The following is a 27,239-nucleotide window of genomic DNA, read 5'->3' as shown; positions in this document are numbered from 1 at the left end:
TCTCTCTCTCTCTCACACACACACACACACCCACACACACACACACACACACACACTGACGCGATTGTAAAGCAGACTGCACTACGAAGCTTACCATGACACAATAATGACAGACCAACAACATGGAGAATGGCCGTTAAGGGGACCATTGAGTCCCATTAATGACTCATAGAGAGCCATATTAATTCACTGGGGACACATTATTCTGGGTTTTGTTAACACTTGTGTGTGTGTGTGAGAGAGAGAGAGCCAAAATGTGTGTGCCTGTCTGCCTCCCTGTCTGTATTGACGTTATTCAAATCTATTTTGGCTTTTATTTGTTTTGCAGATAATTATCCGTTCTGTTTGTTTATCTGTCCATTTTTTTGTTTTTTTTCCCCCGTGCCTCTTTCTTTTGTGTCTGCCGTAGAGGGAGCAGTCGTATTCTGGCAGAAAGCTACATGGAAACACACCAGGATGTTTGCCGTTAAGAGCTGTGACGGATGTAGACAGTATCAGTGAGAGGATAATGACTGCTGGATGGGACAGTGCGGATTAGCAGCGCGGCTAAACTCGTTGTGACCACAGATTGCGGGGCACTCCAAATGAGCGCTTCCTGGCCGCGGCCAAGCAAGGTGGATTAGAGCTGTGAAGGATTGGTGGGGGCGGGGACCTGTTGGTCGCATACATGACTAGATAGTTGACTTAAAGGCTTTCTGGGCGGAGGGTTTAATGACGGGTTCTCTGCTTGGCTACTTTGCTACCGGAAGCCTGGCAGGCTGCCCTCTGCATCCGCTTCTGTCAAGGAGAAGAGTCATCAAGCTCGTGGGCTGAGAGGTCAAAGGTCCAGCTCCTGAGCCAGATTTAATTGAGTCTTGAGCCCTGTACACTAGAAAGATTTTACAGCATACGTTTCGCCAGTAACTGCTAATCAGCAAGTGTAGGACTAGATGCTTTAAAATGTTAACATATATTAAGTTTGAAAGCAGCTGCTTCTCTTGATTTCTTTTTCTGGGTTCTGCAATAATGCACTGAAACAAGGGAGAGCAAACATCAAGACACCTCTGACTTCTCCCGCTCTCAACTGCTGCACTATTTATATGCAAAAATGTTCCGTTTTACTAAGAATATTTAGCTCAAACTAATGGAGCTTAATCCAGCAATCCTGTCGTTAATCCTAGATGACAATAGACGGGCTAGAAAACTGCTTCACTTGGAAATACCTGTGCATTTGCCACTCACAAATGACTATCATTTATAAATCATTTATAAATCATTGATTAAAGTGATGCCGTGCAGTATTAACGCATCTGCACGAATGCAAAGTGAACAATGAAATTAAACCAATAAAATAAAATAAAACAAATTTATTTTCAATTAACAACACTCTGCTATGAATGAGACTGTAAACTAGTAAAAGCAGCAAATGTTCGGACAGAAACGTTCAACAACAACTAAGCACGTCTCATATAAAATAAATAAATGTATAAGACATACATTTCCTACTTGTTAAGAAGCCACTTTATTATATTATTTACCAATGATGCCCCGTCTTGTGTGTTGTCTGTATCTCTCCCAGTCAACCCAACTTCTTGGCCCCGTCTTGCCCCCTTAAAACTTGACCTTTGAAGCACACTCTGTGACTAACTCTGTGTCAATGCCAGCTCGCACTAGTCATCATTAGATCTGATTGTGCTCTCGTCACGCAGTAAAAAAGACTCAGGGGTGACCGAATCTGAATCCTGATCTCCAAGCAGTGCAGCAACACACGGGTGCCTGAATGGAAACCGTACAATGCAGCATTGTCAAGGCAGCGACAGGCCTCATTAGCAGCACCACATCCTGGATATCTGATCTCCGCGTAGTCTGACTTGTACCAGTGATTGTTCCTTATGACTCACCTCATGATCAAAGGCAGACATCTCAAACTACCTGCCAAAGCCCCATTTCATGATACGACGCTCTCAAGGACGAGCTAACATATGAAGATGGGGATTCTAATTCGAAATAGGAGCTGATCTGGTCAGTGTTAGTCAGCCATGAAAAAATCTGGACCTGTTGAGATTTGTTTGATCATTTGTGAGGCATGGATGTGATGATAAGTTATACTGGAGTGTCAGAAAGGTGTTTTATGTTCACAATACTTTCCTATGCAATCTAAATAGGCATGTGCCACGGCTTTATACATTGTTATTTACAGTGCACAGTACATTTTTATATAAATACCCTCCTGTTACTATTAATCGATGACTACAATTAATCTTCTAGTTTCGAAACGTCAAGATAACAATGGAAATCTTGGCATCATGACAACACATACTATGTAAATCCCAGCATTAGAAGCTTAGGAATCATGTTAAACTATTAATTACATTCTCTTAAGTTATTTACCATCATATATACTTTAAATACAAACTTAATCTGACAGACTTCAGCAGACTTTGATAAATCCAACATCCATGCTCAGTTTAACTTTGGTTCTCCAGACTCCTGAGATAAAGTGCTTGGTGCTGGGTAATCCAGGAATCCATTCACCATTGTCTAATGGTTTGGACTCTGGGGGCAATGGCCAACTTCCTGTTCTGTTCGCTGGAAATAGTTTGCCGTCCGATTTGAGAGACAAGAATGGAGATGGAGTTGAGTCAAGACCTCCACCTCTTCCAAGTAGCTAAGAAGCCAGTTTACACTCAGCTAACGGTTTTTATTTAAGATTTTTAGTGCCGTGACATGTGTTAAACTTGCTCGCCGAAGGTATGTCAGGGTGCTCTGCTTCTTTTGCCGTTCAGAGTAATAACATTACGTTGTGATTTTGCTCTGTAAAAGGTCCTACGCTAAATAAACTTTATTGACTTTACTTCCAGACTGTTTACCTGCATGCAGTCTAACGAATGTTGTCAGCTCTAATCCGACTACAAACGGACACCAGAAAGCCTCCGGCTCCAAATTCTTGTGTCTTGCTTACAGATTCAGTATTATATCTGTTTGTAAAGATTATGTGCTGTGGAGATAGCGTACAGTGTTTTTGTAGAGTGTTAATACTCCGCTCGTTCTGAAAACAGGGCTGGTGAAAGCAGTGAGATCCAAGTTTCATCCCAGAAAAGTAAAACACTGAGTTAAAAGACACTAACGCGTTCCATAGAGCTGAGGGGGAATGCATATTTCGGCGATAGTTCTCATGTCTAAGTGGTACATGTCTAAGTAACATCCACACCAATGCCAGGTCCAAAGATTTCCCAGCAGAACACTGTATTGTCAGAAGATGGTCAATGTTATTTACTTCTCCTGTCAGTGGTTATAATGTTATGCCTGATCGGTGTAATAGATCACATTTTCCACTATAGCCATTTCTCTTTGCCCTTGACGAGGACTTGAATGTTTTCGCCTTGTAGTGTTCAAACAATTTATATTCTGCAGCAGCTGATGAAAATGCAAAGCTTTTAAATTGAATGAAAAGAAAGTATCACCGGCATCTTGGTATCCCTTCATTCTCTTTCAACTGCCTTCGGAGGATCCCTGGAGCTTTTATTGATTACCTATATTGGAGTTAATGGATTACGCCAAACATACTCAGCACTCTAGACAGCTAATTCCTGCAATACATTAAGTACAACTCCTTGTGATGTACTCTATCGGTTTAAAAGTGTGTCTCCTGTACTCACAGTGCAGACCTCACCACTCTCCTCATAGCGCTGTCTTTTTTCACTCATTGGACATGAAGTTGAAGAAATCATTTTCACTTAGGTATGAAGTACATCCATTTATGCGTGCTTTGTATCAAAAGTCAAATTTTATCCTTAGAAATATTTCTCAGATCTCGAGGGGTTGGTGGTGTTTTGAAAAGGAAAGAAGAACAGTGTACTTGAGGTCAGAAAAGTACAATATTTTTCTTAAAAGCGATTCTCCTTCAAAAGAACCTTCAAATCCTGTGCAAAACCGAGGCTTGGTTTTCCCCCAGCGCGAAACTCAACAACTAAAGACATTCTCAGTGTAAAGATAACAAACGCATGCAGAGGAACAAGTGAAACAGTCAAGGACGTAGCACAGTCTTCATGACAAGAATTTTATTTTCTTTTTTTTTTATTACATTTTGCATTAAATTAAAGAGTTTTTTTTTCTTTACAACATACATTAAGCTGTGAATCAGATGTTAAGGAAGTGGAGAGAGTAGGGCAAAAAACTTTGTGACGTCACAATATCTTACAAGCTTACAAAGTTCAAAAGTTTGAGAAGTTGAGAAGAGAGTCGATCTGCATCTAACAGCAGTGTATTATAACAAGGGTGAAAGACAAAAAGGCACACACCAAAGAACCTCACTGTCCACAGCAGCCTTCACAGTCAAGCCTAATCCGGTCTTGTTTAAACTTCACTCCGATGTCAAAACGCTTTGCGATGTTGTTGAGTCTTAAATGCACCCGCAGCTAAATGGACCGGTCTAGGCAGGATGCGAACATTTAACCTTTTGACCTAGACAGGTTTTCTCGATCACATTCTGACATTTCTCCCCGGGCGAGATCCAACACAACTAAAGAAATATTTAGTTGTAGATCAGCGTTGCTCCAGGCCTGGAAATTGATGGTTCATGCACCGAATACTCTGAATGGGTGCAAATAGGGCACCTTTGTGCCTGCTGTTCTGGAAATCTGGAGGCCTTCATGCTGTTCTTGGGTCATTTGCAATCTTGAAGATCATAGCTTTAATTAATTACTGGGATAACTGACTAAACTGACCCCAGATCAGGTTTTCGGACGGGGCGCTTTAATCCCGGCTTTGACCTAATCTGTCGCTCGTGACCCCGTCAGTTGCAACCGAACACGCGTTATTCAGGCCACCGATCCTACATGTCCTTCTTATTTTAGCTGTGGATTGAGACGTAGTTGGCTTTCCTCCATTGAGAAACGGAAAATTGCTTGATACCAAGAAAACTTTTTAACCTATCTACACATACAACACTAAGGGAGTGCTCCACTGATTTAAGTGTTTAGGTGAGGGGTGATCAATAAAAATCCTCAAGTAAAAAGGAAGTGAAAGTAAAAAAAAAAAAAAAGGTCAGATTAGTCAAACTCTCAGCCACTCATAAGGCCTTGATAATGAGAGTTAGTGAAGCGACATAAAAAAAAACATATCTCTAAGCTTCCTCAAACTGGGTTTTCTCTTACAAAAAGGGGGTTAAAGAACGTACAATTTTTTAATATTGTTGTTTTTAAAATGTCAACTTTCTTCACAGGAACCAGCCTGTTTATGCGCTGCCTAACAAATGAATGTTTACGATGCACATAAGAAGCCTCGAACCTCGTTGGTACACTGGGCGCTTATGTGTATCTCGTGCTGTACGCCGCTAGCTATGGTGTCGTCGCTGCATTATTATTATCATTATTATTATTGCAGTGCACCGGAAAGATACACATACATTGGCCTTCTCATATAACAAATGTTAATTGTTCAGTTAATCAATCAATTAACCATCACACCAAACAAACGGACTGCAAAAAAAAAAAAAAAAAAAGTAGAAACAAATACCAGGACTCTTAAATTGTATAAAATAGAAAATCAAAAACACTCACAACGTCTTCATCGACACTGCCAGCACAACATAAAGGGTTGCTTTAAGCGCATTAATGGCACAATCAGAAATGAACCACAAAGATGAGTGTGTGTGTTGTATGCGCGTGTGTGTGTGCATGTGTTTGTGTGTGGGTGCCGGAGGGAAAGAGTGGAAGAAGAAAGGGGCTGCTCCTTCCTCTCCTCCCCTCTGGACGGTTAAGTGTGTTATGTCTAGGGACCAGAATTACAACAATAACACCTACATTCTTTAATTGCATTTTAATCAAACCAGGGAAATACCATGACGTAAGAAAAATAAAAAATAAAAAATACAACAAGGAGACAAAGTTAACAGCTATTAAAGAAAACATTGTCACTACTTTAGGGTGTAAGGCACAAATTTACATGTGGAAAAAGAAGCAGGCAATACAGATGTTTTTAGAGTTTTTCTTCTTTTTTTCTTTTTTCGCCTGCTCGTCTGTGTGACGCCACTAGAAGAGACGGAGGCATTGCTCCGTTTTTTTTCCAGCAGCCTCACCTACAGCTTTCCTTTTGTGTGTACGCAGAGTCCCGTACTGTTGCTGGAGGTGCTTCTCTTATGTATGCAACATGCATCGGTGATCTTTGACGGCACCGGTACGCCAGCAAACCAGTCAGGACAAATGTTTCTGACTCACACACGACCACAGTGCTGATTGAGGGGGATGCTCACTGGAGGAGTGAAAGGGTGAGATTCAAGGAGTCTGTAGTTATGATTGGTCTAAATCAATAGGTACTCTGGTCCGTAAAGGTAAAAGTCCTGGTCTGGCACAGTTTAAATAAATATCTCCTCCTCGTCACAGAGGTGATGTGTATCTCAAGCTGCAGGTCCCACCGAGCACTCAGTAAGACCTAGTGGATCTTTAGTCAACAAGAAAGTTCTACTGGCTCCAGTTTAATGACTTTAAATATTTTTTTTTTTCTCACACTCGATTAATTAATATTAAAAGATCTCTTCTTTGTACTCTCGCTCTCTCTCTCTCTCTCTCTCTCTCTCTCTCCGAGCCTAGAAAGTCAGTCTGTTTTGTTTTCAAAAGCACTTAATAAAAATAAATACAACAAGCTATTAGTATTAACAGTCATGTGTTATTCAGTAACCAGTACAGTAGAAGATTTCTCCGGCTTCGAGTCAAACCCAGGCGGGACTTGATTGCTGTAACACTGAGAGGCTTTTCACAGTTTCCGACATAACTCAGGCAGCTGTCTGTTCTTTCAGTCCGAACTCTCTGAGTGCTTGTTTGCTCAGATTCTCCAGTCCTCAAGGTACTGTACAACAATTAATCTCCACACCCCCGTGTTGTCTTCTTATGTGCTTTCACCAGCATGATAAAGTCAAGTCCGAGTGACCAAAGACACCACAAACAAGAGGGCCACAGTCTTGAATGCTACAGGGTGTCGATGGATGAAATATTAAGGACGAGCGTTCATCTTCTACTTCTTCAGTAGCACATGTTCCCATGTGTGTTTACAGAGGAACTGGGAGCCAGCCAGAGCATGAGCTCAATGACGGCAACAACTGACAACAACCATTGTATGATATTTACATATTTATATAAAAAGAAAGTGTTTTCTTTAAAAAAAAAAAAAACTGTGTTTCATTTTCCACTGTACTGTACACCAAAAACAAACAAACAAACAAAAACACTAAAAGGAGATGCAAGTTGTACAGTATTCCCTGTTTTTTTTCTCTCTTTAGGAAAACACCCTTCACTGCTGTCTGTTCACATTGGACCGGCGAGCTGACTATGTGCCGGAGTCACTGGACTTGACTTTTGTTGAGAGTGAGACTACAGAGGGTTTGGGAGGGACGTCAGGCTTGAGATGTTTGATGCCTGTTCGAGGCAGTGAACCATAGGAGCTCATTCCAGGCTGCCGTGACAGAGATATGCCCTGTGCTGTCATTTGTATGGAGTCCACCCTCTGAGGTGCAGGCGGTGGAGTCTCCACACGGTTGAAGCTGTGATGTCTCGCCAAATGGGATGAGTTAGATGAGTTGGTGTTGTGCTTCTTGAGGGCAGAGGATCCAGAAGCACCGGACGCTGATCCCTTTCGGAGCCCGTAGACTGACGAGTGGACCTCCAGGCGTTTGCCCATCTGTGGGACAGCAGGAGGAATGGTGAGAGAGGCCTCTCTTTGGGGCACGCGAGGTGGAAGCACCCCATCTGGATCCACCATGTTGAGGTTGTGGCACGGGCTCTTCATTGTCTTGTATTCCAGGGTGGCCCCCTGGTCGTCCATGACACCATGGCCCATGCTCATATCACTATGGTGGGGCTGCTCCACATATTCATGCTGGTAGGACTGTTGATGCTGCTGCAGATGAGGCTGAAGCTGGTGCTGATGCTGTGGCAGAGGTAGAACTACCACGCTGGGGATGTGTCCTGGTGAGGCCCTCAGAGGCAGGTCCGTAGAGATCACAGGGGAGCCCATAGGGGGCATATCCTTGGTGCAAGCGTTGATGAGGTTCTGGTTTCTCTCCCATTCTCGGCTTCCCCGGCTGGGCTTACGTCGTGGCTGCATGGGGGTGGATTCAGGCGTTGGCAGAGCGGCGAGGTCCAGGTGGTGCTGGTCCGCTTTTATCAGCATCTTCCCATTTGGTGTCAGCCTCCCGTTGTGCATCAAAGGGGTGAGGATCGCCTCAGGGCGACCATCTTTGGCCTGCGTCTCAAACAGGCCCGTCAGCTTGGTCACACTGTTCATGGATCCTCGGCGGGAGTGGAGGTGGTGGTTATCTTTCTCCTTGCGGCCTGTCAGGTCTATGTCTCTCCGCCGGTGGTCACAGACACAGTAGACAATGATGCCAGAGAAGATGGCACCCATGGCAAACGCTAGGATGACGGCGATAGCCAACAGGGTCACAGGAACCAGCTGGTCGCGACCCTTCTGGTAGCTTTCACGGATCACACCTGCAGAGAGACGCAGAGATGACATTCAGACTGGCAGACTAAGAGAAGGAGAGATGACACTGCAGCTAGGATGTTATGTAGGAACTTGTCTCCAAGAAAAAAAAAAAAAAGAGCCATTGGGTAAGATATTATTAGACTAACCAAAAAATAGAAAACAATTTTCAGTCACAATAATTAAAATATATTTTCTGGGTAAAAAGATTAGAGGCTTAAATAATTTCATGAAAAACATGCAAATGAAGAAGGGTTTATAGCATCATAAGGAGCATCTATTCAAAAAAAGGGGCACAAACGGTAGCTTGAAGTAGCAACATTCAGTATTTCCGAAAAATCCAATCTTAGACTGAAAATGTGTTTTGGAGGAGTGATTATGATTCACATTTTAAATCCCAGATAAAAACCTTCTGCTGGAATGAAAAAAAGATATGCGCGCAGATAAAGGAGTCTGAAATACCCAGACCCTTTCTTCTCATACATGCAAATGGGAGACTTTTCATAAAGCTCGGATCCAATCTCATGAATCACAGTGAATACGTTTAAAAAAAAAAAAAAAAAAACTCTGATTAGGCGCTAAATCCAATGAGCTGTGTCATCAGTGTCTTATGAAAGCGGCACTTTCAAAGGCTGGCAAAGACGCGGCGGTGATACGGCCAAATGAAAGATAATTCAATAAAAGCGGCTAAGAAGTATTTTAGAGGTGGGCAAGCGGGGAGCAGCAGGTGGCGTGTAATAAAATAGGGTCAACAATGATCTGCACACACACAAACACGACTCCGGACACACGCACTTCCCACACACAGATGATAACCTCCAGCCTGCTGATGAATGCAGACACCTAATGCAGCGCGCTCTTTCCTTGGGTTAAACACACGATTCCCCGGCTGAGATTTATAACGCGTCAAACACAAGATTAGGCAGGTGGACTCCATCACGTAAAGAGCTCCCACCGTGCACCGCTGCTTTTGATGATGGGACTCGGTTACACGTGCGTGCTGCCTTCATTGTCCCGTATCACGGTGTATATTACTCAGTGTAAAGGAAACACATGTGAAAAGGGGTTCTGAAATACCACGTGTATGCTGTTCGGCGGTCGTAAAAACAACCTAAAAAACTATAAAATGCAGAAAATATGGAAGCTGTAGTCAGTCTGGACGGTATGTCTAAGAAAAATAAACACATGCATGAATGGAATTCAACTTCAAGGACAAAGCACTAGGTGGGTGATTTGTTCAAGAACTTTCAAACATCCTTTGCATTTAATAGGATTTTTTTTTATTGACTCTCTACTGTCTTCTGACTTTACCTCAGTGTTTCTTGTGGTAGAAAAAATAATAGTTTTCCCCTCTTATGGCATCGTATCGTAATATTTTAAATAACATTGTACTTATTTCAGTACACTACTCCTGCAGGACAAAGGACTTTTGCACTGTAGCTCACCAACAGTACGCAGACAAGGCAAATGCAAAGTCTTCATAAAGTAGATTGATGCAATTTGGTCTTTTTTTACGGTTTGCTGTTCCCGCAAATGAATTTCTTCCTCCTTCTTGTATATCATCAAGAGTTTCAATTTGCTCTGTAATTTTTCAAAGAAAGATGCCACAAAACAAACGCGCCGGTTGCAATAATTCTCTGAAATCCTGAAGACGCTGGGTAATCATGTTTGGCTTTTCAGCTCGGCTGTGTCACTGAGGATGTACTTGGAGAATATCTTGTTTCTGCGTCTCCTCGGTGAGACATAACACAGACGCAGAGACAGCATGGTAATCTGTTCTCGTGGAACTGAAATCCAGACTCTCTTAAGCTAACATCCATAATCCTCACTAGCCGTAGTCATACTTCATTAGTCCGACGACACGACTTAAAACCCATTTCTCTTGCTGGAATAAAGCACGGAGAGATGCCTCGGTCTTTATGTGGACTTTAAAGCTCAAGAAAATGGGCTGTTGCATTTGCTCTGGTCGTTCCTCACTTACTGTAAAAACAAACCTTCTCTTTTGTCTTTAATAGAGTGCTGACAACACACAGCTCAGCCATATCTCTTTGAATGTTAAACAAAAGCTTTAAAAACCTCTTTTCTGGACAGGGTCGTTTCTTATCGGGGATGTGCCCAGCTGTGTGGATAGTGTGAGAAGTGACGAGCGTTATCTGCGGCAAAGCACCGAGCTTTGACAAGTGTTATGCCGCGGACTTGTGTGACCAAGCGGCTTGTCCGTCTGATGTAACATCTGCTTTCCATCTCATACAACCAAGAGCGAGAGAGATACTTTTCTTCGCCACTATCTTTCACTTAGATGACATTCCTCCGATTAGATCTTTTTTTTCCCCCATTTTCTGCTACATCTCTCCTTCACAGAAACAATGAATCACCTTTCTGACTTTCCTCTAGTTTCAGAGAGTTTTTCTTTCACACCGTTCAGTGTCCATATGGTAAGCGTTCTATCCAGTGGAAACTGGATGGCTGTAATTACGACCTTGTGGTCTTGGTGAGTTATCATCCTTTGGCAGAAACGACTGTGGAAATGGGCGACAGTTCAGAGCTGCTGCTGGGTTAAACAATTCTTCGAAACCCGGGTAGGGCTGGAAGGGGAATTCACCTTCACTTGAGATGAGGAACCCTGGGAATCTCAAAAAGTCGTAAGAAAATTAAAGTGCACGCATAAACAAATACTTTGGCAAATCTCTCTTTTTTCCAGAATCCGTGTTAAATGTAAATACATTCATCCATCTCTGTCTACGCTGCTTACATGCTGAAAGAGCAAGTCAAAACTGTTATGAATTTTCATGACAGTGAATTTATTTCGGCAAAAGGTTAACTTTCTTCGACCGGGCGTTCAGATTTCACATTGAATAACAAAAGACGGAGGGCAGCGGAGCCGAGAGGCTGTTAATTCAGATGAAGGAGGTGAACTGTGGAGCTGGATCTTTGTCTTCTATTCTGGGTGTGGGAGCTGAGGTTAAAGCCCTATTTAACCTGCACTGCATGGCTCGTCCTGATTTAAAAAAAAAATAAAAAAATCTTTTCATTCGTCTCTTTTTCACACATCACATCACTCACTTCCCTCACACACTTCCAGAGGGTGCTTAGCCCAAGGCCTCGGGTAAAACACATAAGAGGGAAAAAGAGGGAACTTTGAAGACTTCCATCTTTAATGTGAGGAATTGTTTCTCATCCCAACATCAAAGGGAATGAAAGTTGCCGCGGAGGACACCGGAGCTGTCTCGGTTGAATCACAGGACGTCAAGGTGGCTCGTTTTTCGATGTGATCCTGGTAAAACTTTTCAAAACTTCCCCAACGTGCCCGTGAAAAGTATCAAAGTGCTGCTAAAACCCACAGATTTTCTGCTTTAGTCTCATCTTGTTTGGGGTTCTGACTATACAGTGGCTTCTAATCTTCTGGTTTTCAACTTTTGCCTCGCCCCGGACTGCATCACAAGGCATCCTGCAGTCTGACACTTCTCTCAGCGGTTGAATTGATTTGAATTTCACACCGCCTCGAGCCTCAACATTCAGATATTAAACACATATCTCAGATACACAGATATTTCTTGCTGTCAAAACCGGCTGGGTCGGCAGCACTTAGTTGTAAATCAGAAACATTGTAATCTGCTGTGACTGGAACTTGTGAATGCTCTCTATCTGTCTGACACACATAGACGCTCTATACACTCTTTTAATCTCTTCAGAGGCACCAGCTCGCTTAAGCCCACAGAGCTCGTCTTTGTGTTGGTGTTGGGAAAACTTCAAAGGCAGTTAAACATCACAGAGGGGTTACAGAGAGGGCCCTAACCCCTGACTGCAGGCCGTTATACAGACATTGTCTGCAAAATGATAAAAATCTTAATCAGACTTAAACGCACTCACTGATGTGTCACTTGTTGAGAGATAGAGGAGTGAACCTTGACAACAAAGGAATGGAGAAGAGGAAAAAGTTGAAAGGGGGGGGAATCGTTTTTCTCTGCCTTCTGTTTACTCTTTAGATGATTTCTATTTCCTGTTAAGGACCAGCTCGACTGTTTAGATCGTGACAGCAATTCATTAAGTTCTATTTAAGGCCCTGTTAGGATATTATCCCATTAGATCCTGTGTATGTTTGTGTTCAAGAGACACTTGCGTTAATGGTGTTATTCAATATTAAAACATTCATCAGACAATCCAGAGTCAGTGCACTGCATACCAATGAGCCAGTTAAGATATAATTAAACCCCTAATTATATCATTCTGCACCTCAGGTATTAACACTGATGCACTAACCTACCCTACTCCCTGCATACAGACTGCAGTATTTAATCACGGGAAATTAACCCAAATCAAACAATCCCTGGGAACATTTTTTTTCCATCAGCTGTTTGACGCCATAAATTACCACCGATAGATTTCTTAAAATACACTGCCCAGTGTGAGGAACGCGGTTAAAACGATTAATCCGGTTCCTTCTGTAGTTCAGTGAGATGTCGCAGTGAAGACGGAAGCTCCTTAAAAAGAATAAACCACAATTCATGAAAAGAAAATGTTGATACGTGTGTAAATAAAAATGGAGTCTGGATTCATGTCTGTTTTTTCCTTTCAGTAATCTTGGCCGCTGTTAATTGGTATTCGCTCATGATGAATCACTGTTACACAAACAGAGACCCACTCAAGTGAATTCTCACGCAGTGACTACAGGAAATGTGTTTCGAGCATTAGACCTCTATGGATGACTAAAGTGCTATGTCTGTGCTGATATGCATCGTCATTTGCCCCATTATAAATGCAGCTGTTGATCACTGTGTCGAAATGTTTTAGTACACAGCAGGCCCAAATGTGCCACCTGGTGAACAAAGACTCAGCTTGACGACCGCCTCGCTCATGGACATCCTGATCGTGACAGTTTAAATTCAGTTCAGAGCAGAATAATGACGGCTGAATGCGGGTTAGGAGAGCTTCAGAAGCACAAAGGGAAGAGCTGCCGCGATATGAGATTCGGTTTCACATGGCCGAAAGACAGAGCAAAAGCTTTTGTGCGGACCAGCAGCAACGGTTAGGGGGCCTTACTGAAAGCCACGACCGAAACATAGAAATGGAAAAGTAAGCAGCAAATGTGTGTCGAAAAACAAAAGCGAATCGAGAGAACAATAAGCTAATCAGTGGAGGAAATTATGGCTTATGGCTTGACGTCAGTCGGGGAAGTGCGTAATGCTGGGAAAGCATCCAGTCCACTATTATGGTTCACAATGAGCTGCGGATAATTCATCTGCTTCACAAAGACCTATCAAAATCTTTGGCCGGTGAGAAACACAGAACCAGAAACCTCTACTTAAGATAATAGTGAAGGTGTTAGAATGAATGTGGGCCGTTAGATCATTTAATTACTTTTTTCTTTCTTTGATAAACTGCATTCACCCTCCCCTAAAGGGCAACTCCACAAACTTCTAACATAAATCCTATCATCCTCTTTGACAGGATTAACTTAAATCCTAACATTTAACTGCAAGGACATATGAAACTGCTAACATTAAATTTCCCAATGCGCCAAACCTCAAAGGATCCTCGGAAACTTCACAAGCCAAATGCATTGATACCTAAGGCGGAGAGGCGTTCATAACTAAGCCGTTATTACCTCAGATTGTTGTTTGCTTACCACCAATGGAGGGCAATTTGAATTGTCTCCATAAAAATGAGAAACAGCCCTTCCATCTTTTATTTTATTCTTTTTATGGCTCAACGTAGATGAAATACCACTGAAATATAACATGTGATAGCTGTTATATTTGAGAGAAATGGTTGTTTGTTTTAGTTTTGTTTCAGCGATTAAACTCATTCTTCACAACTATCCAAGTTGACAATATTGCAGATATAGCTGTGTTTGCAAACCCACATTTTTAGCCCTTCTAGGGGGACGTACTGTAGCTGGGCCAGCTCAAGTCGATGCAGGTTAAATTGATCACGCTGTGAAACCAGAATTTCACTGTAAACAAAAAAAATAATCTATTTCCTCTGCTACTGCTGGGCATATTTGACAGGTCTCCCCTCCCCCTCCCTCCGACTACAGGTAAGATTTAAGATTGACACGTCATCCCCGGTAACGATGGTGAAATGCTCCTTCAACTGCTTCCCGGGAAGAGAGATGAAGTGAAATTCTCAGGCTATCAAGACTTTTTGGCATGAAAAAATAAATAATACTGCATCCCTGTCTGAGCAGGGTCATGGTCTCCTTTTATCTCGCCCGCCTCACCTTGGCACACAGGTGTCAGAGAGATTCCTGCAGCTGAAAATAACCCTTACAGAGCAGCTGTCACTTGACAGTTGGCATTATTGTGAAATCCTGGCATGGAGGGAAACTCATACATCTGAATAAATTACAGTAACTAGTAGTGTAATGGAGAAGAAACCTCATCAAAATGTTTGTAATTATCAAGATTTTAAAAGAGCATCGTTGTTTTCTTCTTCAGCTGAAAGAGACACTTGTGAATACTGATTTAGTGAATTACAACCTTGTGTTTTGACACGAGATAACAAAAAGATCTCATTACATAACTATATCTCCTAGAAATTGCATTTATATAATACTTTCCTATCATGTTAAGAAATGTAGATGCTGCCTGGAATATGTGTACAGCTTGTAGCAGCCTGTTTATTGGGCACACCAGTGCTTTCTAACAGAACAGCCCTGCAATAAATCCCACTCTCATGAAGGTTATAATGGTCAGTTTTGGTTGAGAGGTGCTGATTCCACTGTGTGATTATTTTAGTGGTGCTGTGCGACTGTATTGCATTACACAGAAAGGTATTTCTGTTATCTAGGTAGCCCTCATTGATACAAATGTCAGCAACACAACATAAATCATGCTTTTATTGCCATGGGACGATAAAATACCTTTTCAGGAAACATTTTAATGACAATTTGGGCCAGATAATACTTCCAGATAAATAACAATGTTAAACTGATTAAATAAAATCTGGGTTGCATGACATTTTACTTTAAAATTCAATCCCTGAAGGAAGTCAGCGGTGTATGAATGTAATTTCTAGGAGGTTGCACAGAATGTACTGTTTGATTTATTTTTTTGACCTGCGTGAAACAAAATTAGTTGGGTTAGCAGGATAACGATGAAATACAGAACGTAGACTGTTAAGGGTTAAAACCGTGCCTCGCTATGAACACAAATGACCGAGAGGGATAGAGAGAAACACTGTTGTTCACCCTGTTTAGCTGCAATATCTTATATCCTCTCTGATTCTTGTTTGTTCAAATCCTTCTACCTGCTATCTTTTCGTATCTTTCTCATAACCTTCACCGCTACTGTCCTGCTCTGTTTAATATATCTTTATCATGTTTCCCCCATCCCCTCATTTCCCATGTCTCTTTCCCTGCGGTCTCTCTCCATCCCTCTCCCCTTCCACCTCTCTTCTTTGCCTCTCCCCTGGATAGCTGCTGTAATGAACCCATAAATTGGAGCAACACAGTCGTGGCTACAGGTCGGGGCTGGGGGAGGGTGACGGTAACAGGGGAAGGGGGAACGAAGGGGGGAGGGGGGGTTGTTGAGCTGAGCCTGACAGAGAAAGGGAGACAGGTAGAAGAAGAAGAAGAAGAGAGAAAGCAAAGGATTCATTCCTGCAGACAGGAGAAGAGATATGACTCCAGTCGGAGAAGAGACAGGCTTAAAAAGGGGGAGGAGGTGCAGAGAGGGATGGAGGAGGACGAGAGGTGGGAGGGCCGTTGGGGGAGGTGCCTCCGTAAATTGGTTCAGGAATTAATTTGCACTAGGTTAAGGTATAGCCTTGGAACATGCCATCCCAGTCAGATGAGAGGTCCTGTGGAAGGGAGACGACTGATCACAATGGCAGCAGATGGTGGAAAGTGGCGGATTTGGGGGCAGGGTGAGCAGTGGGAGAAAACGGGAGAGGTGTACGGAAGGATGACAAGGAGGAGGAAAAAAATAACAGGGACAGATGAGGGCCCAAACACACACACACACAGACAGACAGACAGACAGACAAACACCACGCTCAAATGTACTGTGAAATACAAGCGGCCACCTGGCTAGTGCGCGGGCCCCACTGGAACACCAGACAATGATGCTGTTGGGTGCTAAATATCATCAGCGTGTGAATACTCATCACTTTGCAGCATTTCTAATTACTCTGGTGGTGTTGGGCTAATACATATTGGCAGCACTGCAATATTCATTAGCAGATAAGATTGCACAATGTCTCAACTGCAAATGAAAAAGTTGGGGAGTCATAGTAATTACTTTTAAATCACGAACAAGCTTGCAAATGGATATGAGCTAATACATTTTCGCTCAAGCATAAACTTGAGATTGATAGTTTAGTTAAATGTTTATCCCTTATTTCTTCTGTAAAATGGCCCGCGTGGGTTTATCTCTGTGCCATTAACATGCAGATAAAATAACTAATTTATTTAGTTTCTGACTCCATAATCGTTCCTCATGCATATACAGTTTTTCATTTTCACTCTCACCCACAGTTTGCAAAGTTTTCACAGTACAGTTGACACCTGAAGCCAGTAATACTGAGGGCGACGGGAAGGAAGAGGAGGGAGCGATGGGTGGAGGGAGCGATGGGTGGAGCGGGAAATGAGCACTGTTGACTGTGGCGCTCAGTTTGCCATGCCGAAAAAGCATTAAGCTGTATGGAGGCAAAACTGCGCTTAATACCATCAAAGCAATCAACACAGGAAAGAAGGCAAATATAGAAACGGCAAAGAAGAAAAAAATAAAAAGTCTCAGACCAAGCCATGCAAAATATCGAGAGCTGCTCACAGGAAGACCACGCAAATCAAGGAAAATCAAATAAATCTCATCTGAGCTGATTTTTCGGAGAAAAAGAAAAAGACTGCAGAGCTGAGACTGAACTGATAAACAGTGAAATAAGCTGCAAAGGTGCCTCTTAAAAATTATAACAACAATTATAACCATACAGAAAGGAAAAAACAAAAATAGCTGGAAGCATTGTTTTGAAATGTGAAACCCCATTGCAGTTACCTGAGCATTGACCATCCCACCACATTTGACAAAAGTAAAAAAATATATATATATTCTGGACATTTTATTGATTGATATTGCTATCCCCACTGTGGGATAAATAAAGTATTATCTTGTCTTATCTTTTAGTTTTTGCTGCGGTGGATTCTTAGCATTCCTCACCACTCGTCGTGAGGCTCAAGTAGTGTCACACCTGCTCAGGTAAAGGCGACGGGGGGTACAGACAGCATGTTGTGATGCTGTCTGTAGGCATGCTGTCTGAAGTCTCTGCCACCATTGTGCTTGGATCTACCTACTGGTTGCCTTACTGCTTCCAGCTGACATGTTGAAACCGCTGCTGAACCTCTCTTTATCCCACAGGGAGGAGATATTGATGTGAGTGTTGTGAGAGACTGAACCGCTTTATTTTATAAACCCAATTTATGGTTTTTATAATCTCATGTAAAAAACCTGACACTTGTGAGTTGAGTTGTGTAAGTAATCTTTTAGCTCTTCACGTTTTTGGATGCTAACATCAACTTATCAGTCTAACCTGTCAACACTTCAGCCTTGAAACACTCTTTTAACAGCGTTGTTTTTTAGGCTGTAACTGAATTTATCCATCTTTTAAAACAAACTCCAATGGCAAAATGCTTTAGTCTTAGTTTATTAGCTGCTCTTTCTCTTTCTTTACGTGTAGAATATATGTTAAAGGCTGCACTTGCCATTATTCTTCTAATCAATATCGCCTCAAGGCCACGGCGGCCACATGTTGCTTATGTTTCCATTCGATCTGTTATAGGTTTGTCTGATTTATCGAGGGACAAAACATGGATCGGCACCACTGCGGTGAGCCGTTTCCCCCCGTTTTTCCCTTTATTCTGTGAGTTGTCTCCTCCCCTTCTTTCCCTTTCTCTCTGTTTCATTTATCCAGCGAGCCGTCCTTGAGGCGGTATGGCATTAGGCAGGTTGTTAACACAGGAGAAAAGGGCGTTCAATGTCATGTCACTGTGTCGCAAAGCATGACAGAGCCTGGGACTGGGCCGTCTTCCTGAGGAAATAAATACACTGCCATCTTCCTTTTCAGAGTGTAATGGTCTGGATATTACATCTCCTGTGGGACATTACAGTCCACAGGATAATAAATCCATCCTACGGTGTGTGTGTGTGCTTGTGTGTGCGCACACGTGTGTTAATGAGCACAAGAAAGTGTGTGTGCATGTACGTGCATATCTATGCGCCTCGTAGTTGAGTCTGCGTACGTTTCGGTGGGGGGTTTACGTGCTCAGCGTGAGGCAATTTGTCCCCTAGAGAGAAAGCGATCCACTATCTCTACACCTCGTCAGCTGGAAGCAGCAAGGCAGCCGTAAATCTCAATTACACAAACCCCTCCCCACCCCCTTCATCCCTCCCCTCCCTTGCCACAGGTGACAATGGACCAAATTGACTGCTCACTGTTGCGTTCCAAGGCTTACCATTGGCTTCGGGCTGAGTCTGAGAGGGCACGGCCACGTAGGGGTCCTCCCCTTTGTCTGAACTCATGGGGGGGTCCTTCCGCTCCACCATGCGGCCCCGCCCCAGGGGCCCCTCTGCGGCCTCTGGGAGGGCCGAGGTGGGTAGTGAGAGGGTGTGGTGATGGTGGTGGTGATGGTGGCCTGCCGGACACAGCACAGGTTAACCAATGCTCACGGCAAACAGGGACAGGCTTCAGTGCACGCAAGCACAGGCCAGCAGGGGTTCACATACAGAAACACACATCTAGTCCTCCTTTGAGGCTAGCACACAGAAACACTCACACACACACATACAAGGACAGCTGCAGGGCTGCGTGAGCTTAGAAAGTATTTCTCCCTTTGACCCTGGGAAAGTCATTAGAAAATGTGTGTGCGTGTTTCTCAGCATCTCGCTTTTTTATTTCAGTCATTCTCTGCCGCTCTCTTTCTCGCTCTCTCCCCTCCTGTTCTGACTGACATGTCAAAGCTCTGTTGGGCCTGTCAGAGCAGAGCAGAGCGTTTCTCCGCAATCACCATAGGGGGTCTGTCTTTGATATGAAGGACAAGAGAATAACTTTCTTTCTCTATCGCCCCTGTTGCAAAGCCTGCCTGTAACTTTTACTCTGTTCGTATTATTCCAGATATCTTTCACAAGTCTGTTTAAATGGAAGCAACGATCAGCATGTACTGTATGTTGATAACCTTGTCGTAGAGAAAGATGGTCTCTGGAGGGAAAATTAACAATTAATCTAAAACTAGTCATTTTTCAAGCAGTAAATTGCTGCAGATTTGCTGCTTTCCTTTGTCTTCTGTGGCATTTATCGCAACGTTTTTCCTGTGAACAAAACATGCAACTTGTAGATGACACCTTGGGCTCTGTGCTTTTTTCCTGAAATCCTATACAGAGCAAATTATCAGCTAATGGAGGAAAATAACTCGCGGAAATGAATTCACTGAAAGGGCAACGGCAAGAAAGTGCTCCTTAATGTGTGGATGATGGATCATACTTATTGTATCTGCGTTCGTTCTGTCTATACCTGCACTTCGCTTTTCCTGCACCCGCCCGTTTATGCGTACGCTTTTGTCTGACTGTTTATTTCTGAACCATGCTAATCACATTACCTTCCCACACGCTTGCAGTTAAGCCACCCTACACAGTTTAGCACAAGCTATATATTGTGTTTAATATAATGCATTTAAGCCGCATGTTTAAAAACATCCTCCCTATATGAAGAGTGACAGCGCTTTTATCAACAGCCCCTTGTGGAGCTCAACCCCCCCCCCTCCAAGTTACCATTTTGAAATCATCTCTCCACGGAGGAGGTGACAGCAATGTGTGTGCGTTTGTCTGGGGATGCGCGCGTTCCTTTTTCAATATGTGTTTATGTCGTGTTTGAAGACGGTGAGGCGTTTCAGAGGGCTAACGCCGAGGCTGCTGGTGGGAGACGCACAACAGACACCCACACACACACAATGCCACCCAGAGCCTCCTCCTCCGCCTCCTCCTCTGTGTGGCGTGGCAATCATTAAAATGATTTATTTAACTATTGGCCCAAGGCTGAGAGATTAGTGTGACAGGCCTATTTTATAATTCATTCCCCCACCGCCAGGGGAAGTGCAATTCAGGCAGATGACACACATAGAGAGAGAGCCTCCAAGCTCCTCCTCGGATCGGGTGGGGGGGGAGAAGCCCTAAACTGCCGACGGATGCACATCCCTCTCTTTCTACAGATTAAAAGAGAGGCGAGGATGTCTAGTCTGGAGTAGGAGAGAAGGAGAATGGAGAGGGGGCATTTATTTATCTTCAAATCCATATCAACCACCGACAGATAGATGGAAGGGCTGGAGTGGAGAGTTTGTTTGGAAAGGGTTGCAAACTGGGTGTTGTCTGTGTGTGTGTGTGTGTGTGTGCGTGTGTTTGAGTGCGCGCCTGTAAATACACAACGAAGCCTGTGGGAGCATATTCAGCACTATAGGGGTGCACAGCAACACAGACGCTTTTTCCATGACCCTGGATCTCCAAAAGGAGGGAGAATCGCAGTGGGGGTACAGCCACGGGGGTTGTGTGGTGTGTGAGAGAGAGAGAGAGCACTGGGCTTTCTGGAAACACTTCAAAATATCTATTCTTGTCATTCTGTATGGATCTGACTGTTTTGATCTGGCAGCTGCGAGGCGTGCGTGTGCAAGAGAGAGTGAGAGAGATTCACTGAAAACCAAACGAGTCCATCCTCCCATTATATAAAAATACGGTGGATGCAAGTGTAGGTGTGCATGCTATGGATTAGAGTGACTTTGCTGCAGGCTAATCACAACTGTTTATCACTCTTTAAAAAAAAAAAAAAGAGTGAGAAAAACTGAACCAATCAGCCAGCGGTGGAGAGTGATTGTGATATTGTGTTACGTGATTAGGACAGTAAGCATATTCGCGAGAAGAAACCTGCAGTACGACAGTCGGCCTGTGGATGTTTACATCAGACCTTTTGACCTAAGCGTCTTTAACTGTCTGTATGTTCGGCAGAAACGTATTTCCTGACTCTAAACGGGCCAGCTTCACATCTCGCTCTCTCTCTGTTGACACATGTCCTTTTTAATGTGCACACTGAGGCATTTCTTCAGCCATCGGAGCCTTAAACCACCAACAACCAGATCCATCCAATTAGTGAAGCAAAGGTCAGGGCTAATCGATGCTACTGCACGGGGGATAAAGAGGAGAGCACGGCGTACAGCAAGGAGGGAGAGAAGGTCTGATAGAACTAATAGAATCAGAATCAGCATTAAAGATTTTTAATTCTGATTCTTATCTCTATGCGACCTCCTCCGCACACCAAAGGGGGCTCTATGATGAGAAATACTATAATCAGGGAAAGTGACTGACTGTGCTTTAATGTTTCATTACCTTCGTAACTGGAAGGGACGTCTATCAAAAAGAAGAAATGAAATCAATTCGGTTAAAAACCTCGGGTGATTAATAACCCGTCTTTACACACACACAGGTGGGAGGAGTTTTCATTTCCCTGAGAGGGGATGATTGACTGAGTAGATGAAGAGGTGTGGCTGAAGTTAAAGAGTCAGGGGAGATGAAATGCAGCTGTATCGCTTTTATTCGATTGTCTGTACAGTACGCTGGGATACTTACCATTCAGCGCCACGAATGTGTCTGGAAGAGAAAGAGAAGAAAGGAGGGGAAACCTGTTATTACTTGCGGTAAAGGCGGCTCACGCTTTAACACGATCAGAGGCCGTGACTTTTAAAGTAATTCAGAATCGACTGGCTGCTCAATATTCTCCTAAGTTCTCATCAGAGGTGATCTATATGGCTTCTACAGCTAATGAAGGTCGAACACCGCGGGTTCCCTTGACTAAACATACAGATGAAAATGAACCATTATGAATTCACCACCTGTATTTACTCTTAGTAAACAGCTCAAATGGGCCAGAGTGATTTTATGATTCCAAGGCGAGCAGTATTTGACACAGCCAAACAGTTATTCTGGACATGAAAAGATCAAATATACAGTCTCGCAGAGTAAAAGAGACCTTTCAAGGCTTTCGAGGCTGACTCGGTTGAGAGCCCTGTCTTGTTTTGCGTTTCAAAATGAGCCCTGTGACTGCTCACAAGTTGAAGTCCCTTCCCTGTGTGTCGCTGAATGTTAGGGTTGTGTTCTCGAAGCGATTCGCAAGAAGGAACCCAGTCTTTGCCCAATGGGACACAACACTTTTATTGACCGGGGGACCAGAGAAACAGCGGGGAAGGGACAGAAGAGGACGAGAGCCGAAAGGGACAGATGGATGGAAGAGGCTGAAAGAGAGGATTGTGAGGGCGGAACAGACGGGGAGAAAAAGGTGACAGCAGCAAAGAAGGAAAACCGAGGGCCGGGAGAAGAGGGAGACGGAGTTAACAGAGAAGAGAGGGACGGTGGCGGTGGCGATGGTGGGGGTTCAGAGAAGAGGAGGAAAGATAAGAGTGAAGGCCTGCTTACTTTGGCAGTCTCCCAGGCCATCTGTGTTACCATGCTCCACGTCCTGCTCAAAGGCTGATCTGCGGGGGAACAGAGACATCATGGTCAGCAGCGGAAAGCAGGGCAGGCCATGCAGGCTCGCCACACCTAACAAAGTAGCAGAGCTATAGGAAAGCTACTACAAAAACAACACCAAACACAGAATACATTACACTAGCACGCGGTGTAAACTGCAGAAAGCCATATGCTGGATTGAAATCAAAGAGCACCTAGCAGGTGCCCTGGAGGCCTAAAATCAGTGGTTATGAAGAGAGCAGGCAGGCTAGTAAATCCATAACTGACACCTGACTCACTGCCAGAAGTGTTGAAAAAATAGATTTATGTTTTATTTGACTGTAATAAAATCTGTTATCATATTTGTGAAGCTTTAAATAAAGGTAATTTGCTTTCTCGCCGTGAGGGAATTGAGATTGATACCACTCTAACGTAGGTCAGTGAGGTGCACGTAAAACTAGCTAGCTTAGCGTTTTTGGAAAAAGCGGAAGTTACAACTCCAAGAGCAAACTCCTTTCATAATAAGCCTAGTTGTCCTTTATATACTTTCTTTTTGTATGGATTTAACAACATATTGATTAGTAAGTTTCACAGTTACATTAGGTGTTGTATTTAGACAGAGCCAGGCCTGTCCTCCAATCTTTATGCTAAGCTAAGCTAACCCGCTGCTTCCTTCAGCTTCAAATGTATTGTACAGACATGAGAGATGTATCAACTTTCTCATCTAACTCTTGTCAAATAAGCAAAAAAGTGTTGTTGTTTTTTTCAACAGAACTTGACTTTGTAGTTTCTATAATCCTTTCTCCTGTTACACAGTGTCTGACTTTATCTAGCTTCAGCAGAGATATGAGCATGTAGTTATAATCACATGGGCCAAGACCAGGGCAGCGAGGGGCAACCATGCTTGAGGGCCATCATATGACACGAAGGGAGAAGGTTTTGGGGAGATGTTATTTTCTGATGCAGTCCCGCACCGAGACCTGTTTTCTCCCCGAAAGACCACCAAGCAGGCAGTAAGGAGATCTGTTAAACAGAGCGGACCAACTGTCAACCGGGATCACGGTCACGCATGACAGCTTTTCACAGTCCTCCTCACCCACCCACCTACCCACCCACCCCTTCCCTCTTCATTACTCCTCCTCCTGCCGGTCCACCCGCCTCTCATCTTCCTCACCCTCCACTGATCTCAATTATAGCATGAAAAAGAATGATTTTCCAAAACAGCGTCACACGCCCCTTGTGCCTTGATCGGAGTCCAAAATAAGAGCATGACAAGAACGGGGGATTTCAGGAAGAACATGGATTTCTGTTGTTTGGTACTCAAATCAGAATCAAAGTCACTTGACGTATATTTACATGCTGGAGAAAGTTCCATGTATTCCATTCATATTTTCCCCAAAGTCTGAAAGAAGCTTAATTGGAAAGGAACTGGTGAATTTCCCCCTCTTGATTACCAATCACCTTGAAAATCAAACACAACAACAAGAGGAACTTCCCCTTTTCATACATGGGGTACAGTTAATCAGCTTATCTCATTTGCTTATCAAACACGGTCATAATTACAAAGCAGACGCAGAGTTGCACAAATACAGTCCAAGCACTCCTGGTATCCGCAGCCGTTGTCACCCCGACCCACAGTATTGTTTTGGCTTCTCTGCCGAGCACAAAACACGGGCAGCCTCGTGGTCATGGTTTCCAGAGATGAAGATTAAAGGGCTGATCTCAAGATGAATTAAAAATGAGTTGTCACACTACAGATGCAGTGTCTGGGCCGTTCTTGGCACATACGAAAGTGCACGAACCACAGTGTGAACTCCCGTTTAAAGGGTTCAGGTCCCATAGTGACTGCATTATAGCAACAGAAGTGCCGCCTGTTCGAATGTGACACTACAGACGGTTCAGCTCAGGGTTAAGATCCCACTGCAACCACATAATGCATATTTAAATCCAATTCAAGCTGCACTGTGCATTACTGGAGGCAGCCAATGCCTCCTTTTTTATATTATCAAATGTGGTTATTATGTGAGATGAGTGGTTGCACAGAGGGGACTTGGTTACTGAAATGCAGGTCAGGCATAATAGCATTAATTATTCATATCAGGAGCGAACGAGCCATTGGGGACTGAATATACTGTACATACAGTGTAAAGTCAGTATGCACAAGGCTTCCTCAAAGTTGCACATTCATTGTTGATTCATGGCTTTCATTTAAAGAAGAGTATGTCGCTCACCGGCCGGCATATGGCAATATTTGAGAAGTCAGGGCTGCAGCGCAACGCAATAGCTGAAATTATTCACAAATAATTATCAACGTGCTGAGCTGATTTGCCGATTGTCAGAGGAACACAACCCTGTATCTGGTTTGCAAAATAACAACCGTTCAATATCATATGCAATTACATGCATGAACAAGGGGAGGGGGCAGGGGACCATATTGCAGGAGACCAGAGTGCAAGCTGTTTATAGACAGCAGGTATAAGAGGCATAACTCCACATGGGAAAGCTGGCATGCTAGCATCAGGGCCAGATGGAAGAAGAAAGGAGGGGAGGCTTGCAAGAGAGGAGGAATATGTCAGAGGAAGGACAGTAAAAAAGGAAGATGGATAAAAATAGATGAGCAGACAGGGATGGACGTACGGAGGTAAGATGATAATTAGCTGTAGGTTGAACAGACGGATGAGGAAACAGGAAAAGAGATGGTGCTACTACACCTTATGTTAATAAGGATAAGAGAAGGTAAAAAGGGGAGAAAGAAACAGAAGCGTCTTCTCTGCAGGGGACTGTTTGTAAGAGCAAACCTTTTAAAACAACAAAAAGTGTCCGAGTCCTCCTGTCCAACCTTGCAAAAACAGACCTGAATCTACTAGACCTAATCCCCTCCCTCGCTCACTCAGAAATATTGTGGAGTAAACGAGCGAGGTCATCTGCCCTCTTAATGCCGGCTCCTGCTCCAAAGTGGAAACTCAGCCGGAGGAGAATAACAACACGATGTGTGGTGCGTGTGTGTGTGTTTTCGCTACGCAGGTTTTGTCTCTACATGTGGCGCGCTGGCATCCCAGACCAAACATTTTGCAGCGGGGGGATCAAATTCATTCAACGTCAAATAGCCAGAGCAGCACTGGTCCTTTTGTTATGACTTCATGTGTAAAATGTTTTTTCCCACCACAGAACTCCATACGCTGTTTGTTCAGAAAGCGTAATCGGGTTCTGTGTCATAAATACAGCCGCAAATTATAGTTGCTGTGACCATCGAGCTTTCCCCAGCGCTGCGTACCCAACCCCGAGCCTGTGGCAAAACAACACTTTCCTTCCATTGGACCTTCCAATAGCCCCTGCAGCTGGTGGAAATTACCCACGTCATGAGTTTAGAAAGATCACAGATGACATATCGAGAGTGGAATTGCACCAGGTATGACACAAAAGTTCAAAGATGTAAAGGTGGAAATAGTTACATCAATTTTACATAACACACCTCGTGTTTTATTAATTTTTCCATCAGTTTCAAATGGAGGTTGGATCAAAAACCTCCGATACCCATGATGAGCCTCAGTTGCTATTGCTATGGTAAACAGGGAGTTCGAGGCACCAATCAGAGACTCATGCTGAATTATATCAAACTAAACTCCAAAAGTAAACCAATATAAACTGCTGTATGTTTTTTTTATTCATGTGTGTTTACTTACTTGGTGTTGCTGGTCACCTGTCTGCAGGCTCCTTCTGACACCCAACCACAGTACGGGTCTCTGGAGGCTATACAGGACCTGGAGGACAATTGCATATATCATTGCACACTGAGAAACAGTTTTCCTCCTTTTTCTAACTGCTGACAATGGGCAGGAAAGATGATTTAATAAACAGGCGTCAAACATACTTTTTGCACCGCCCATGCCTTTCACAGCGAGACAGTGGCACTTTGACCACACAGGAGGTGAAAGCGACCCACAGCGCGTGGCTCTTGCTGTCGATCTGCATACCGATGATGCGCTTGTCGTCCACACCGTCTATGCTGCACCTGGAGGATGATAAAACAATGGTGTTTCCTGCAGTATGCGGCACACAAATAAGATTTGGCAGTTCATTTAAGGAAAAAAAGACTGAGATTAAGTTGTGGCACGGAGACAAACAGTGAGGTCAGGGAGATAATGCTGGACTTGAGAACATTGGGTCAGCAACAGACTGGGAGATAAAGACAGATAAAGGAAGGGGTGATACACATACAACCGATAAACAGACAGATGGGCACTGTGAGCAGTCAGCAATAATGCTGCACTTAACTGTAAAATCCACCAACACTAAGTCAAACCC

General features: G+C 43.6%; 1 protein-coding gene across 3 annotated transcripts in view; it reads right to left on the bottom strand.

Moving 5' to 3' along the window:
* Positions 1-2,923: 2,923 nt before the first annotated feature.
* The window catches only part of sema6a (sema domain, transmembrane domain (TM), and cytoplasmic domain, (semaphorin) 6A), a 106,068-nt gene continuing 81,752 nt past the window's right edge, over positions 2,924-27,239 (bottom strand). For 2 of the 3 annotated variants that reach the window (XM_084551211.1, XM_084551210.1), the window contains exons 14-19: positions 26,806-26,946; positions 26,618-26,695; positions 22,902-22,960; positions 22,059-22,079; positions 18,905-19,084; positions 2,924-8,465 (exon numbers count right to left, since the gene is read on the bottom strand). In XM_084551211.1, coding sequence (XP_084407337.1) covers positions 7,303-8,465; positions 18,905-19,084; positions 22,059-22,079; positions 22,902-22,960; positions 26,618-26,695; positions 26,806-26,946 — 1,642 coding nt within the window. In that variant the 3' untranslated portion in view covers positions 2,924-7,302. The remainder of the gene's footprint in view (positions 8,466-18,904; positions 19,085-22,058; positions 22,080-22,901; positions 22,961-26,617; positions 26,696-26,805; positions 26,947-27,239) is intronic. The other variant, XM_084551212.1, reaches the window with a different exon arrangement.

This window comes from Chelon labrosus (genome assembly GCF_963514085.1).
Source record: "Chelon labrosus genome assembly, chromosome: 9".
Classification (NCBI taxonomy): Eukaryota; Metazoa; Chordata; class Actinopteri; order Mugiliformes; family Mugilidae; genus Chelon; species Chelon labrosus.
This window is presented reverse-complemented; position numbering and strand designations above follow the sequence as displayed.